Genomic DNA, 18,390 nt, shown 5'->3' with positions numbered 1-18,390 from the left:
TTATTATCATACTTTGATTTGTTTTTAAAATGTATTAAGAAGTGAATAGATAATAAATAAAACCTTACCAATTTTCACACATATACAATGAGTAATCAAAAAATTCAGAATCTGAATTTGAAAAGGGTATTCTATAGTCCTTTTTTTCTATGTAGTCAAAATAAGTTTCAATGTGCTAAAATATGTGAATGACAAGTTTTTAAGATTTGTGGTTGTTAGTATATATTAACATGGATGTCTTTAAGTATAAAATCACTTAAGTTAGAATAAATCTCTGGAGGCATATTGCTGTCTAGATTTAGAAATTCAGTGATAGCACAATAAGTCCAAAACATTTGATCCCCCCTGAAATATTACTTCTATTATACAAGTGTAAAGAATTTACAGCTACAGCCAATATGTGTAGAAGGAATTGAATACCCTTTCACATTAGAAAAATAGTAATTGGGGATTAAAGTCAGTTATATACATATAGAGGCCAAAATATTTATTGAAGCCAAATATCCAGAGTTCCAGATTTGTTTGCATTTACAGTAATAATAGTTTAGTCATATATTGGGGTTAAAAAATCACACTTGTTATTTTCTTTAGTTTAGTTTGTTTTATGCAGAAGTTTATTTATTTATTTTGCTTGATATACACTAATTTTGATTCTTCGTTGTTTTGTATTATTATTTGAAAAATGACTACCATAAATATTTTTCAGGACAGAATGATTTTATACTGATTTAAATCTTAACTGTTGTTACTGTCTGTATTAATAAATATCTTGTTATTTTTACAGAGGCAAGTTCAGATTTTCAGCCTTTTGACAAAAAATATACTGTTCCAAATGCATCAGAATCATTGAAGAATAATGATAATCTATGTTCAGGTATATTACATGTGCTTTTAGAATAATAATTAATTATTGTTTAAATTATTAACATCTTTGCATATGTTAATATTATAAGGGTATCATTTTACTTTATTTACCAAAATTAATTAAGAATCTTAATTTGTCATCTCACATGAAATTACAGTGTTGTATTTTCAAAATGGCCAGTTGTCATTATAATCATAACTAATGTAAAGCATTTAGAAAACTTTGTTCATACAGAAGTTTTTTCTTATATTTAAATTGGAAGTACGCCATTTTAACATATGGACTCATAACACTAAATTTTTGTACAAATGTTGGATTCATTTTTTAGTATTTTCCATTCCACATTGAAATCCATCTTCATTGTACATGCCTTATTTCATAATGTACCAACTCCTAACTCTATCAGCAAAGGTTTTTTGTAATCCAAGTGTTAGCTTGATTTTTTTTTTTCCATTGTCCAACCCGCTGAATTCGAACACGGAGCCAATCCCAGCCAACACAGGGCAGGAACCAATCCTGGGCAGGGTGCCAACCCACCGCAGGACACACACAAACACACCCACACACCAAGCACACACTAGGGCCAATTTAGAATCTCTCACATCCCTTCCTCCTGCTGTTAAGGACAACTCCTAAGTTGCATTATCTTTGCTACAAACATTTCTTCTTTGGGGTCAGCCCAGGGCAATAATTTCCAAGGAGCTGCTTTCAATTTGTATTTGTTCATATTTGCCTTTTATGGTATCCTTGAAATGTTTTCTCTGTCCACCAATAACATTCTTGTCTTGCCTGAATAGGGAGAAGAAAACTTTCTTTTGGAGTATTGGAAGTAGTTGGAATAGCTACAACTTCATAATCAAGCAGCTTCAATTTGGTTTACATATTGTAGTCCTTGAACAGAAACTTTCTTAAATGACCAAAGGCTATGCTTTATACATTTGCACACAAAACCAAACCTCTTCATCATTGTCATCCTTCTGCAGTAGGTTGTTTTCTAAGTGTGAGAAGTATATATCATACCATGAAATTAAATTTTTGGATATGTTGTCTGCTTATTTGGAGGCTGTTGAAAGAGGATCTTGCTGTTCTTAATGTTAAGGATGAGTCATATTTTCTGGTAATGACATCATTGATCACCTGAAGGTGTTTTTTTTTTTTTTGCACACAGCATCATCAGTATATTGAAATTCCACAACTGTGATGGAGGTTGTATTTTCTTAGAGTGTAAATAAATTCAGGTTCAAGTTTTCATCATCCTAATATCCATTTAGGAGATTAGCTTCACTCCAACTGAAAGTTTGTCTCTGATCAGATGGAGCATCACAATGCGAAAAACAGAAAAGTGCCAGGGAGACTGTGCAACCTTACTCGACTCCAGTCTTAATTTCAAAAGGGTCTTTGGTAGACCCACTGATAAGAATGTACTGTATGTTTTCATGAAGCAGTCAAAGAATGGTGGCAAATTTTGGTTGTTATCTTTCACATTGAGAATTGTTTAGAAGAACCAAAGGATTTTTTGAGGTCAAAAAGGCCAGATATCGAGATTGTGCTATCCTTGTCATTTCTCTTGCTGTTGACAAGTAATAAAAGTTGTAAAAGTTATTTTATAACTTAACAGATCTTAGGAAGAGGAGGCCTTCAGCAAATTATATGGGGCAGTTTAGAAGGATTCTTGCAAAGATTTTTTCTACAGTGGACAGCAAAATGATTTCCCTGTAGTTCTCACATTTCCCTTTTTTAAAATATTGTCACAGTCCTAGTTCATCTCTGCTTATTGTGGCATAGAGTTGAAAACATTTTCAACAACAGTGAGGTCCTGAATGAGATAATGTTTTGTCAATCATGGAAAGTATTTTGCTTGAGGTCAATCAACTCTTGGATCTCTCCATCATTTTCATCAAACCAATATTGAACGGATAGTGAAATAGAGTAGTCTCTCAAGAGTCAATGCTTACACTTTAGATGCGAGCATGAGGTGTTATATTGTACTTGTGCCAGAAAAGTGTGCAGTTGATAATGAGGCCATGTTCAGCATCCTTGGTTAACGGGAAAATGCCTTCCAAATGTTCCTATACTTTCCTGTTAATTCTACCTTTCTACATGATGTACTTTATTCTGACTCTAGTACTAAAATTGCCAAGAATAATTGTGTTCCAGCAGGAATACCAGAGAGAACTTCGTTAAGGTGTCCATAGTGTTTCTTCTTGACTTTGATTCATCAGGAGTTGAGAGGGGAGCAGGAATTTGTTGAGTTGGTTGATGAGTTTATTCTTGATTGTAAAACCAGTTTTCTGAAAGTAATAGTTTTTCTTTCCAGAAGAATATATAGTCACCACTCTCTTTACTGAGTTGTCTTTCTCCTTTTCTTTGACTTTAGATTTTTTCATGGATTTTCAGTATAGCTGAGCTCTTAGGCTGTTTTTCTGTGCATTGTACTGACCCTTCTTTGCTAAATTTGTCATTGGTGGTCCTAGAATTCCACGGAAATTGACAGAAGGAATTATTAATCCGGTGATTAAAAGATAATTGTGAATCTCCCTTTACTGTAGTCTTTGTCCACATTCATAACTGTAGAGGAAAATGGCGTAGATTTGCACTTGCTTAACCACCAAAACACATCAAATCCAACAGGTGGTTTATCTGCCATTTTTACCTGTAGGGACCTTTGATCAGTAACTGGATGACTTTGCTATTGACTTTTATCAGTAACTCTGGCTACAGGGTCACTTTTATGATACTATCAGCAGGCATCTTTTTTTTGAAGGTATTTGCCCATTTTCAAATGTGTAAACATTATATATCCACAGCCATTTATATAAGCTTACATAGTACCTCACTATTTCTTGTGCATAAATAAAAACATTAACTGCTTCTTGGTGGTAGTTTATTATGTATATATGTGTGCTAATTGGTTAAAAGCCCTTTATGAAGCCAATTGTGCATTTAAATTGATATGAATATGTAGTATGTTCTTGTTGGTTTCAAAAATGATTCATGTTCTCTTCTAAGAGAAGTTGCTTTATTATTGTTATGTTAAATAGGGTGCGTTGCAGCTGGAAGTACAATTGACAGCAAGAATTGTTGCCAACTCTTGAGTTTTTGCCCATCTAAATGTTACTGGCACAAGTTTCTACTGGAAAGTGAAGGCAAGTTTAAGCAGAAGTTAAGGAAGTTGCTGAGAAATTCAGAAAACAGTTTTTATGAAGGTAAGATTTTAGTGTCTAATGTTTACCAGTAACACTTTGGGGTAAGTTCCCCAGTATGTTTGTAGCATTCTGTTTTCCACAATGGAAAAAAATGACAGGCCAAAAGGCAATTAAAAGGATAGACCAGGAGATAAATGGGAAAACTGATAAACCAAGAGCAAAAGGAGGTCAAACCAGCAAGTTCACACATATCTTAGGGATTTCTGCCTAATGAAGATGGGAAAATGAGGACAGGGAAGTAAGGATTAAATGAAAATGTCGGCAGATGATGTGTACCAGGCTGGTGTGAAAGCTAAGCAGCACATCATTGCTATCATTTTTTGAGGCTGGTTTGCTTTATGCGTTGGTTTCCAATTGAACGAAAGTATTTGCTTTTCATTGCACTTGATTCCTTGTGTTCCTCCTGTGGGGAAAGGAACAATGATATTATCTGCCCATCTCCAGTCTTGACCGCATTCTCTGTTTAATTCTGCCACTCTTTTTTCATCAAGACTATTCAATTCTTGCCTTTTTCACACGTGAGCACCAAACCTGAATTTACTGTTTTCATTAGCGTATCCTACTTTTGTTTATGAAAATGCTGCTTTGTGCCTTAGTATACAACACTGTTGTTGTTAATCTCATCTAAAGAACAGCAATCTCTTATTTTTAAGTTTTTTTAATTGCTTGTGTCTATCATTTCTTTTGCATTTGTGTTAGAAACTATAGGTGTCTAATTTTTACACTCCTAAAATTTAAAATATTTTTAATTAAAAAAAAAAAAAATCTTTAATATAGCCTACTGATGACAACTGCACCATCAATAACATTTAACTTTAAAAACAGTAAAATATTTGTTCTATTCTTTACAACCAGGCGAACACAGTTTTTGTTTGAAGAAATATTAAAGGACTGGAAGCAGTGCTTTCTATTAGCAATGATAAATGCTGTATATATACAAAATATATTTACCCATTATCAAATCTACTTAATCCAATTGAAAGTTTAAGGTGACCAGTACATATCCTAGCAGCACTAGGCACAAGGTAGAAACCAGCACTGGATTGGTGACCGGTCCATCAGTGAGTACATTCACACATGTACAAAATCTTGCCCAATCGAATTAAAATCACTAATCGACTCAAAATGCAAATCTTTGGATTATAAGTGGAAAACCAGAGAACCTGTAGAAACATCAGCACACTGGGACAATGAGAAAAACTCCATAAAGACAGTGACTAGGCCTAGTCACTAAGCACTGCTCCATTGTGTCTGTATGAATCTTAGAAAGTCAGAAATAAAAAGAACATGTATTTGTATATAGTATGATGATTCATTGACCAGAATTTAATTTTACTAACAATGTGTAGCCTGTGTTCATTTTTAAACGTTTTTTTTTTATCAAACAAAATGATGTCGATGGTTGTACTGTATAGCAGTAGACTTGTTCTAGTGAAAATTCGTCACTGCAGTCCTTCATTGATTTGAGTATCTCGGTTCAGAAGATATGATGACTTGTGAGGGAAGAATTCTTTAAAGAGAATTAGTGTTTAAAATATTTGATTCTGCAACTGAAATAATTTTTTACAGTTGTCAGCACCATTATATGGATAATGTTTTGTATTTCATAACTTGATTTTAAGAAGTGTTTAATGTTTTATTAAACTTATTGTTACTCTTATAGTGTTATATTGTTGCATCACCTGTGCTTAAAATAAAACAAAAATTCTAATAGATTCAGGGATACATAATATTGAGTAAATAACAGGCTGTTTGTTCATTTAAAATACACCATTTTGGTTATAAATTAGATTAATTTACAACACTTCTCTCTAATCTACTTGTAAGGCTGTATTTGTTTTCTAATGAGTAAAATACTGACTATCACATTGTAAGAAAAAGTTGAAAGCAGTATAACTAGCTAATTTGTTTATTTTAGTGGAATTCAAAAAAGCGTAGTTCTATGCAGTTTGGTAATTACAGTTACAGTGTGTCTGACCAAGTTTACTGGGCTGGGATAAGACAGAAATGAATGGAGGGAGAAATATGAAACTATACCAGAGATTAACTGCTAAAATAATATAAAGTTAAAATATATAATTTCATTGTTGTCTGTTTAGAAAATCTATGGAGAACATATGACTGAGACACACTGTGTTTATGAAAATTAAGCATGAGCTAAAGAGATATGTCTAACCCTACTATGACCCCAAATGGGATCCATTAGGCTTGAGAATGTTGTGTTACATAATGTTTCGTGCAAGTAGCATTTTAAATCTGTAAAAGAATCTGCATCTGCACATGGAACTGATTAACAAAATAATTGATGAGATAAATATCTTTTGTAATACCTACAGTATATACTGCAGCTGTCTCCATCAGGAGTCTACAGTATGACTGTTGGTGTGTATCTGACAGTGAACAAATATTTCTGAATAATCAGTGACACTTTGAAAAACTTGTGAATTTACCTAATGTCTTATGTATGTTTCAGATTTTTCCTTGACACCTTTACAAAAAATACTACCAGATGACAATTCAACTGTTTCTAGTTGTGGTTTGTATGAAGAAGCTAGCAGTGAGTTTTAAGGCTTATGTTCATGTATATTTTGACATCTGATTATTTATAGCCATTAATTTTGCTCTTTTATGTTTTAGGTTTTGTTTTATCCCCACGGAGATGTAAATGGTATAGGGATTAGAGTATCTACTCATAAAGTAAGCAAGAAATGTTGTTAAATGTTATTAATTCTTCTTGTAATTTTTAAATACTATGTACTGCAGTTTATCCTTTTAAATTACACTTTGTTACATGGTTGAAATATGTTTGTATATTTGACTTGAATTGTTGTAAAAGCAAACTAACAGAAACTGCCTTATGAAGAAAAAGATGTAATGGCAACTGACATGCATGTTTGTTTTTTTGTTATGGAATAAGCATATCCAGTTCCTCAAAACCTGACAAGGTGGACAAACTCACCTTTTACTTTGTTAATTTATTATTTTTTTATCTATAACAGGGTACTACTGTAAGTGGCACACTATTTGCTAGTAATAATTTTATCTAGTTTATTGTAGAACTGACTTAAATTATTAATAAATACTTAATTTTGAATATATTTATATTGTCATATATGATGATTAGGGGCTGTCAGTTTAAAGATAGTCTCCTCTTGTCCTTTGTTGACACAGTAAGTTTCAATTGTAAATAAAAAGTTTAATTATATAATAGCATTATTATAACACAGACTGAGACAATATTTTGTATTTTGCTGTCTTGGTACAAAAATCTTTATAATATGTATTATAAATTGCAATTAAATTACATAAAAATATTTTTAATTAATAATATAGTTAAAATATATAATGTGTTTATTGGAAAAAGTATTTTAATAAAAAATAATGCTTACTGTAATTTCGTCCTCAACCAATTTTGGCAAACACTGGTAATTTATTCTTTTGTGTGAAAGGGCAGATTTAAGAGGATGAGGTAATAGCCACAAGAGAATGGGTAGTCATTTGAATTGGGGGAGGGTTATTAAGTGCCTCTCAAATTATAGAAGGATAGCAAGGGGGCAGGTGGCCGTTTTGCTCCATCTGTGAACTGAGATGAAATAAATGGTTTGTGGTAAAGTACAATAAATCTTCACTGACTCGACTGTTTATCCATCTGTAACCTGTAATAATTTAAATACAGTATATTTTTGTGTTTACTCTATCTTCTACAAAGTGCCTCTTTTATATTTACTTAATTGAAGTCATTTTTGGGTCTTTGTTTTAAATAACATAAAGAAATTAACAGTTTTAACAAATAACAAATATTGCATACATTATTTGATGTAATGTTCAAATATGCTACTATATTTTTCATAATTTAGAGATAATTTAGCATGACATTAAATGTTCAAACCTGCTTAATCTATTTCAGAATCACAGGGGTTAAAACCTATTTTGGAAGCATTGAGAATAAGGTAGGAGCCATCCCTGGATGTGATCTCAGTCTAGTGCAGGGCCCACTTATGCACACATACAGGGCCAGTTCATTGTAACTTTTTACTTAACCTTTATCCTGTACATCTTTGACAAGTGGCAGAATTTGTAAGCTCCACATGGACAGTAACTGGATGGAGGATTCGAACATCAGGACTTTGAGGCAGTAGCACTAACCTCTGCCCCAGCAAACAACATGTCATTTTTTTAAAGTATAGGCTAGGGTGAAGTGATTGATGTACCAATTTCAAATGACTAGTTTGAAATTGCGTAATTTATGCTGTTTATTTTCCAAAGGAGAAAGTCAGCTTTTAAAGATTGTATCTGATGTTAAATTTTTCTATTCATCCATCGTTGAACCAATCCAAGATTTACATAAGGTAGCCTAAGGCACTCAAATCTTTAGAGTCAGTGTTAGAATAGTATAATACCTAGTATGAACTTACCTAACATTGCCAAGGAAAATAAAAAGTGTAGTATCTATAACAGTCATACACCAATAGTGAAAAGAATACAAGACAGTGCAAATTTTGAAGTCAAATAAACTAAACTAAACTAAACTAAACCTGTTATCAACCTCGAATGTACAAAATTTACACCTTTTGGTCTTTTTCTTAGGAAAAAAAGTTATTTACTAATCGTGTGTCAAATAACCATTGACTTGTATTCAATTCTGAAAGATCATGCACACACCAGAGTAGTGCTTCTGGCTAAAGGTAACCTTAAAATCCAGAAAGGCTCAGGTGATTGAGATCTGAAAGAACATACACTATGCCTACCTTGATAATTTTCAGCTTTCTGTTTATCAGTGATATCTCTGTTACTGTTACATAAAGCTACTATTTAAAAAACCTTTGAGAATGAAAAAAGTTTTTTAAAAGTAGTTCAATAACAAATATTTTTTTAATGATGACATGTCATCCACTTAAGCTACAATAGTTTATTTCAGTAACATAGTGTAACAAACTGATAAGAACTTCAACTTAGCAGAACCTTGCACCTTTAACTATACAGTTTAACATTTTGTTAAGCGATTGAATTGTCTGTGCACAGCCAGGATTATACATAATCCTTCTCTCAGTAAATTATAGAGACCAGGTCAAGATGCAAAATACCTTTGTTGTCACTGTACAATACAATGAAATATCATTTGGAACAAGCCTATAGATGCTTTAGATAAAAGTATATAAGAGTAGACAATAAACTAAGTAAACATTAAACATAAGAAACACCGTTACTATTAACAGTTCCAAATTTACACAGAGTAAAAGTAAAGGTAAACATGTAAGCATAAATAGATAAATAATAAATAAAGTCACAGTGAAGATTAGTGTCAATGTAATGGTCATGAAGTCCACATGGGTCATGTATAAGTGTGTGACTGTGTGTGGTTGATGCAGATGTTCAGTTCAATCAGTGGTGATGTTCTGTTAGAGGAAGGGGAGGTGCATTTAATAGGCTGATTGCTTTGGGGTAAAAGCTGTTCTTCAGCCTGGTAGTGTGGGTATGCAGGGCTCTTTTTACCTGCATTATTATCAATCTTTAATTTAATATCCTTGGCTACTACAGTGGGTGGTGAAGATATCTTCCAATGATGGTAGCTGAGTGCCAGTAATTCTCTAAGACGTTTTTATTATACGCTGGAGGGTCTTCCTGTTGTCAGAGGTGCAGCCAGAGTACCACGTTGTAATGCAGTACGTGATGACAGACTCTATGGTGCACCTGTAGAAGTTAACCAGCAGCTGTTGTGGAAGTTGTGCTTTCTTCTGGCTCTTCAAAAGGTGAAGCCTATGAAGACCTTTCTTGGCCATTGCGGTTGTGTTTGTTGTCCATGATAAGTCCTGGCTGATGTGGACTCCCAAGAATCTGAAACTCTGGACTGTCTCCACTCTCTCACCATTAATGCTTATGGGATGAGGACCACTGTAGTTCAGTCTCCTAAAGTCCAGAATCAGTTTGTTTCTTTTCTTGGCATTGAGTGCAAGGTTGTTTTTCTGGCTCCAACTCTCCATATTCTTGACCTCTTCTCTATAGGTTGCTTCATCATTATTGGAGATCAGGCATATCACTGTGGTGTCACCGGCAAACTTCATTATGATATTAGTATCATGGGTAGGTTTGCAGTTGTTTGTGAAGAGGGAGTAAAGGAGAGGGCTTAGTACACAATCCTGTGGTACCCCAGTGTCTAGAGTTATGCATGAAGAGAAGTGCTTACCCATGCATACAATTTGTTGTCTGTTAGTGAAAAAATCTAAAATTCAGTTACACAGGTATGATTTGAGACCCAAGTTGTTTAGTTTGATAGCCAATTTGTTGGGGAGGATGGTGTTGAAGGCAGAGATGAAGTTGATGACCATTATCCGCATATACCTGTCCCTCTGCTCCAGGTGTGACAGGGCAGTGGGAAGGGCACGTGAGACAGCATCCTCAGTTGACCAGTTTTCCCTGTAAGAGAACTGATATTGGTCCAGGGAGATGGGGATGTTGCTCTTAATGTGTCTGAGGACAAGTCGCTCAAAGCACTTCATAACAGTAGGGGGTCAGCACTACTGGGATCTCACTACTGCCTGTCTTGGAATAGGGACAATTGTAGTGGACTTGAGGCAAGTGGGAACAGTGGCCTGTTCTAAAGAGATATTAAACAGGCTGGTGAACACTGCTCTCAGCTGTTCTGCACAGTGCTACAGGACCCATCCAGGAACCCCATCAGGGCCAGCTGCCTTATTAGGGTTAATGTGATTTAGAGTCCGTCTCACCCTTCATGTGCATTCAGCGCCAGAGTGCATAATGGAGCCTCTTGCTGGGTTAGTTTGATGATACGTTAATTGCTGTCCTTGTCAAACCATGCAAAGAAGTGATTGAGGTCATCAGGAAGAAATGAGTTTCCAATGTTGGTTGAGCTGGTGATACTTTTATAGTCTGTGATGGACCTAATGCCCTGCCACATCCATAGGGAGTTACAACTGTCAAAATGCTCTCCTATTTTTGCTGTGTAGCAGCGCTTTGCCTCCTTAATGCCTTTCCTCAAATTGGACCTAGCTGTTTTGTGTGCCTCTGGGTCTCCCATATGGAAAGCAATGTCATGCACCTTCATTAGGTCTTGGACCTCCCTGTTCATCCAATGTTTCCTATTAGGGAAAGTATGGATTCTCTTAGTAATAGTAACATTTTCCATTCAGAAGTTTATGTAGGATAAGACAGAGGAGGCATAGACATTTAAGTCTGTGTGATTGTCCTGTGGAAGGTAAAAATGAAAGATTGAATTGAATTTTACAATATATTTTGGATGAGTTTGAATACTTGGGATTAACAATTCAGAGTAATGGGGACTGTGGAAGAGAGGTGAAGAAGAGTGCAGGCAGGGTGGAATGGGTGGGGAAGAGTGTCAGGAGTGATTTGTGACAGACGGATATCAGCAAGAGTGAAAGGGAAGGTCTGCAGGACGGTAGTGAGACCAGTTTTTTTATATGGGTTGGAGACAATGCCACTGACCAGAAAGCAGGAGACAGAGCTGGAGGTGGCAGAGTTAAAGATATCACGTCCTAGTGAGCTGAACGACTTCCGGCCTGTCGCTCTGACGTCACATGTGATGAAGACCATGGAGCGGCTGCTGCTTCACCACCTAAGGCCACAGGTCCGCCACACCCTTGACCCTCTGCAGTTCGCATACCAGGAGAAGGTGGGAGCGGAGGATGCCATCATCTTCATGCTACACCGATCCCTCTCCCACTTGGACAGAGGCAGTGGTGCTGTAAGAATTATGCTTCTAGATTTCTCTAGCGCCTTCAACATCAGGTGACTGTGTGCAGAGGGTGCAAACCTATAAATACCTGGGAGTGCAGCTGGATGACAAATTGGACTGGACTGCCAATACTGATGCTCTGTGTAAGAAAGGACAGAGCCAACTATAGTTCCTTAGAAGGCTGGCGTCCTTCAACATCTGCAATAAGATGCTGCAGATGTTCTATCAGACGGTTGTGGCAAGCGCCCTCTTCTACGCAGTGGTGTGCTTGGGAAGCAGCATAAAGAAGAGGGATGCCTCACGCCTGGACAAACTGGTGAGGAAGGCAGGCTCTATTGTAGGCACAGGGCTGGACAGTTTGACAGATGGGCACTGAGCAGGCTCCTGTCAATAATGGAGAATCCACTGCATCCACTAAACAGTATCATCTCCAGACAGAGGAGCAGCTCCACTGACAGACTGAGGAGATCGTTCCTCCCCCACACTATGCGACTCAATTCCACCCGGGGGAGTAAACGTTAAAATTATACAAAGTTATTGTCTGTCTGTATACCTGCATTGTTATCACTCTTTAATTTAATATTGTTCTTTATCAGAATGCTGCTGCTGGAGTATGTGAATTTCCCCTTGGGATTAATAAAGTATCTATCTATCTATCTAAAGACGTTAAGATTTGCATTGGGTGTGATGAGGATGGACAGGATTAAAAATGAGTACATTAGAGGGTCAGCTCAAGTTGGACGGTTGAGAGACAAAGTCAGAGAGGCGAGATTGCGTTGGTCTGGACATGTGCAGAGGAGAGATGCTGGATATATTGGGAAAAGGATGTTAACGATAGAGCTGCTAGGCAAGAGGGAAAGAGGAAGGTCATGGATGTGGTGAGAGAGAACATGCAAGTGGTGGGTGTAACAGAGCAAGATGCAGAAGACAGGACGATATGGAAAAAGATGATCCGCTGTGGCAACCCCTTACAGGAGCAGCTGAAAGAAGAAGAAGAAGGATTGAATTTTATAATATATTTATATTAAAATGAATATATATATATAAACTGAAAATATTAATGTTTAAACTATAGAATAACCAGAAACATCCCAGCCTCAGACCATTATAATGTTTAACCACAACCTTGGACCTGCTTGAATTGAAACTTTCTTTTCCTCTTCAAAGTTGCTAGCTGACAATACCATGTCATTATGTGGAGCCTTACAAACCTGAAAGACTTCCAGAAATAATTATGTTGGTATAGAGCTACAGTTATTTTGTTTTTTATCTTCTGTAATTAAACAACAAAAGGCATCTAATAATCCATCCATCAGTTTTCCAGACCTGGGGCCTCATGTATAAACAGTGCGTACGCACAAAACGTTGCGTAAGAACATTTCCACTTTCAAATCGCGATGTATAAAATCTAAACTTGGCGTAAAGCCACACACATTTCCATGGTAGCTCATACCCTGTCGTACGCAAGTGCTCCGCTCGGTTTTGCAAACTGGCGGCACCCAGCGTCAAAGCAGTGCTACTGTTCCTGTGTGGTTACCCTTACTTTTTTAGATCCACATCCCTGACGTGGTTTTATAAATACACTGAAATTAACCGCATATTGTTTATTAATTTAATGCATGTGATTGAAATTAACCTGTAACAATATAATGGTCAACAGAATGGTCAAACTATTCCAAATACCATAACTGCTTTAGCGTTGTTACTCTCACTGCACCTTCTTCTTCTTCTTTCAGTTGCTCCCGTTAGGTATTGCCACATCAGATCATCTTTTTCCATATTACTCTCACTGCACCACTCAGAGTATTTATATCACTGTATCAGAGTGTGAATCACAGCTGTACAGCAGCTGATCAGAAAGAGAATTATCGGTGTATAGCATCAAGCACACGCTGCCTCAGCCATGCCTAGTATTGAACTGCTCTCATATGGCAAACGCTTCAGAGCCTTTCCTGTACGGACCTTGCAGTTCAGAAACAGTTTCATCCCAAGAACTCTAAATGCACTCAATCAGTCCATCAAGTGCTCCTTGTAGAACTGTTTGTACTTATAAGTACAATTACCTCACTGTAAACTTGCGATACAGTTATAATATTGCACAACCTGAGCCACTTTATAAAGGGTGTAGTTACATATGATGTTATTTTTAAGATGAAATGCAGCAAAATATGTTTATTATATTATACAGATAAAACTTTAACTTCATTTAAATAATTTATATTGTTAATAATTAAGCATTTTTGTGCTGCTGGCGCTCCGTTCACGGATTGTTCCTGCCTCGCGCTGTATTCTTGCTAGTGCTGACACGACACTGGAAGGATAGATGGATAGAATAATTAAACACATACTACGAAGATATTTCAATGTTCCTTAAAAATTTTGAAGAATCAGCATTCTAAGCTTACAGATGGCTTAACGTCTATTGCAGAGCTGATTGTGTGACGATTGGGTATTTGGAGAAAGAAAAGTAAGGACAGGAATTGAAGGCTAGTACGTTTGAAAGAGACAGTACTGCTACAATAAAGTATTTCATTAAAGATCGCGCATGGCACAGCAAGCATCTTGCGTGAGACATGAACAATCACTGCACCACCATGTTCCCGTGTTTAATAACATGCTTTAACTCCTATCATCATGAAAATGATACCATGTATACATCTCAGTATTTTAATTATTCAGAGAGCTGTAATATCACAGATGTAATGGATTCTATGTCCTGTTGGAGGAAGAGAAAATCCAGAAGCACGTAGTGATTCACACACACAGAGCACATAGTAGATCAAATACAAAACAAAGCATTTAACATGCTACTTTAGTTATGATGGGATCGAGAAACTAGTAAATTAAACAATTTTAAGATGAAGTTTATGATGTTCTACTTTAATGACAAAATAAACTACATGATAAAAGTGGAAATTTAGAGATTAAAGTTGACATTTCGTGCTTTTTTCCCCCCACTGTGTGCCTTTTTTTTTTCTCTGTACCCTAATAAGCTTTCATATGACACTTAGATGGTGGGCTACGACCCGCCTTTTCACGGCAACTTATGATATGTGACAACTTCTTTTTTTATTTCGGGCACTGTGAGACTTTGTAAACTTGAGCTTTCGAGTTTCTCTGGCACGCTATGTCACTCGATCAACTTCCTTTTGTTGTTTATACCACTGTTTAAACCAACAAATAGTACATTTTTCCTTGCCTCCACTTGGTATTTGCTGAAAATCTTCCATTTTCCCTCTTGTTTTTGCCATTGTTTTTTCACAGAAGGCTGAGCTTAAGGGCTATTTATATTGATTTGCATATTCAAAGAGGCATAATTCTGGGAGGAGTTGGGGCAGGCCAGCAGGCACGTGCACATGCATTACTTTTCACGCTGACCGGGATTTATGGAGCAGAAGAACGTGGAAGTTGGCGTTCGCAGAGATTCATGCATCTGGATTTTTCTGTGCATACGAACATTTCCGCTTTTGTGCTTACGTCATGTTATAGTGCGAATTCTATGCACAGCGTTATGCATGAGGCCCCTGGTTCTGCCATTGCTAGGCAGAGCTGGAGGCCATCCTGGAATCATTGTTTTCCAGAGTGAAAGTTTGGAATGGGTTACCAGTGCATCACATTACATACTTACTGTATGCACAAGTAGACCAATTCAAGGTCAATAATTACCTTCACATACTGCATCTGGCCTGTAAGTTTAACCAAGGTAGCTGGATCTTTATGGCAAAAATACTATTACACTAATGTGTCAGTAGAACATGTAAAATGCATATATAATTCAAGTGTTGAATGCTTATTGACATAAACAAAAATAATTTTCCAGATGCATCTGTTAAAAGCGTGAGTTCTGCAAAAAAACAAAAGCTGATCAAATATTGCCATAAGAGAATCACCAAAGTTTCCATTAATAGTCAATTAAAATTAATCAGGCCTGTCACCTTCTGGAAAGGCATCTTTTACAGCAGGTTTGATATGCTTTCAATTCTCATCCCTACTCAAAAGTAAAAACATGATTCATCTTACAGCTTATAAAGTAAAATACAACATAGTGCAGTTTGCCTGTATGTTCAAAATATATGAAGTAAACATACAACTGGAAGCAAAAATTAATTTTTCTTTGTAATGAGCTTTTAAATGTAATCCTTTTTGAAAATTATTACACTACTACTGGGTAAGCTGTTTATTGTAAATGTTTGTATGTCACATACAACCTCCTAAATTGCAAAGTATTTTTAAGAGATCAAAATAAATAAAGTAATTTTCTTAGCCTGTAGTGAAAACCTTTTTTTTTTTATTTATTTAAGTAGTCCGGTCAGGTTGAGAAGCATGCACTGGTACAGCACGCTGCTGCACCCACCACACGATAAAACAAGGTCAAGCTTAGGATCCTATTCGGCAACCAGAGCAGATCCCCCCAAGCAGACACGTGGTCCAGTCCCACCCTCCAGAAATGACCTCCTATCTGCTGCATCCAGGTGTTATGTGGGCACCCCCTTGGCCTGGCCCAGCCACACAGGGTCAAATGCTTTTAAGTAGTTCTAGCAGTAGTTTTATTATGAATAAAATATATCAAATTACATCTGTACATGTGATGAAAGCAGTTCAACAAAATACCTAATCTAATGCTGCTCTATTTGTATACATGGATATATTTTTGATACTTTTGACTTTTAGCTTTTAAGTATATTTTAGCACATTTAATTTTAGCTTTTTGATATGGGTGTTAATTACTTTTTGTGGTAGTGTTTAGCAGGAAATGTATCAGCATCCTCTTTAATAAAATCCCTTTGTGCGTCCAGGTGTCCGTGTGTGTGTGTCTTCTGGTGAAGTGCGCATGCGTGGGGCTTCTGCTAAAGTGCGCATGCGCGGGGCACGGTGCGACGCGTGATATTACTGTCAGAGAAAGTTAGAGGCGTTTTACGGAAATACAAACCAGTATTCCTACGAGAGGAAATTAAAGGTACACAATACAGTGACGCATATTACAGCCACATACAAGCCAGTATTACTGTCAGAGCAGATTAAAGGCATATTACAGACACGCACGCCTGTATTACTGCCAGAGAAAATTAAAGGTATATTATGGACATACAAGCCAGCGGACGTACAAGACAGTATTACTGTCACAGAAAATTAAAGACACGCAATACACGGCGGCAGCCCACGAAGACCGGTCAGCTCAGCAAGTAAACATCAACAAAAGAAAGGCTGAAAGAAAGAAAAATACGACCAACAAAAAGAATGAGGTCAAAGACCCTTGTCATTTAATTTAGACTGCTCCTACTAATGTTTATGCACTACTGTTTTAGCGCCTGTTATTGTAACGGGCTAAATGACTAGTATACAAATAAAAGAGTAAAAAAGTTTGAAATTATATCACCAAAGACTGTATACTGTGAAACTCTAGATAAACGATTCAGAGTCCACTCAACACCTAGAGCATAAACCAGCTAAAGTGCTTTTCATTTTTGCAAGGAGTAAATTGCCATAATGAAGTCCATCCATCCATCCATTTTCCAACCCGCTGAATCCGAACACAGGGTCACGGGGGTCTGCTGGAGCCAATCCCAGCCAACACAGGGCACAAGGCAGGAACCAATCCTGGGCAGGGTGCCAACCCACTGCAGGACACACACAAACACACCAAGCACACACTAGGGCCGATTTAGAATCACCAATCCACCTAACCTGCATGTCTTTGGACTGTGGGAGGAAACCCACGCAGACACAGGGAGAACATGCAAACTCCACGCAGGGAGGACCCGGGAATCGAACCCAGGTCTCCTAACTGCGAGGCAGCAGCACTACCACTGCACCACCGTGCCAGATTTAAGGCATCCGGAAATACTCTTACCTTGGAAATTTTTGAAAAAATTTTAAAAATACATCTTGTTTTATTTCTGTCTGCAAATAGGTTTGAATCCCTTTGCGTGTTCTCACCATGTATGTGTGCTACTTTCTCTTATTTAGCCCAGTGAGCATTGACCTGGGGGGTATTTTTCGTACGTCGCTTAAATCATCCGAGATCAGGTGCCTCATCTTGGATAAGTTAATGCCAGTGACACTCATCCAGGATAGGTCAGTTTTTCAAACGCAGCCGTGTATTAGATTAGTCTAGCTGGATCTAATCATACGAGATGAATGTGCACGCCCGCGCTGAGTGAAAAGCCCATATATATTGAGTCTAGAAAATATGATCAGCAAGTCTTTGATAGGCTGTAACAAAATGACGAAAGAACGGGCGCATTTTTTTTTCACACATGCGGTGCAAGACCTTTTATTCGAAGGACATGAAGAATTTTAAGATTTAATATGCACAAGGGGTAACACTGCAAAAGCAGCCCAGACGAGAAAAGACGGCTGTCAAAAAGTGGCCGACAAATTAAATGCTAAGTAGTGTGCATTGTACTTACTGAATGCAGCGTTTCATTTCCTATGTGTCGGATTAATTATTATTTAATATGTCATAATTCCAGATCAAACGTGAGCACAAGGAGAACATGGGAACAGGTTAAAGTGAAGTACAAGAATATACTTCAAACTGGTAAATATTGGTATATAACTATTTAAAGAATTGTTGACGTAAGTAATCATATATAATATAAAAAACA

The 18,390-nt window shown here is 36.7% G+C and overlaps 1 protein-coding gene across 1 annotated transcript in view; it reads left to right on the top strand.

Moving 5' to 3' along the window:
- The window catches only part of terb1 (telomere repeat binding bouquet formation protein 1), a 40,245-nt gene extending 33,606 nt beyond the window's left edge, over window positions 1–6,639 (top strand). The window contains exons 14-16 of the mRNA XM_028809440.2: window positions 785–874; window positions 3,907–4,071; window positions 6,545–6,639. Coding sequence (XP_028665273.2) covers window positions 785–874; window positions 3,907–4,071; window positions 6,545–6,639 — 350 coding nt within the window. The remainder of the gene's footprint in view (window positions 1–784; window positions 875–3,906; window positions 4,072–6,544) is intronic.
- Window positions 6,640–18,390: the final 11,751 nt, after the last annotated feature.

The sequence above is a fragment of the Erpetoichthys calabaricus genome, chromosome 9, assembly GCF_900747795.2.
Source record: "Erpetoichthys calabaricus chromosome 9, fErpCal1.3, whole genome shotgun sequence".
Lineage (NCBI taxonomy): Eukaryota > Metazoa > Chordata > Cladistia > Polypteriformes > Polypteridae > Erpetoichthys > Erpetoichthys calabaricus.
Note: the sequence above shows the minus strand (reverse complement) of the source record. Positions and strands in the feature narration are given on the sequence as shown.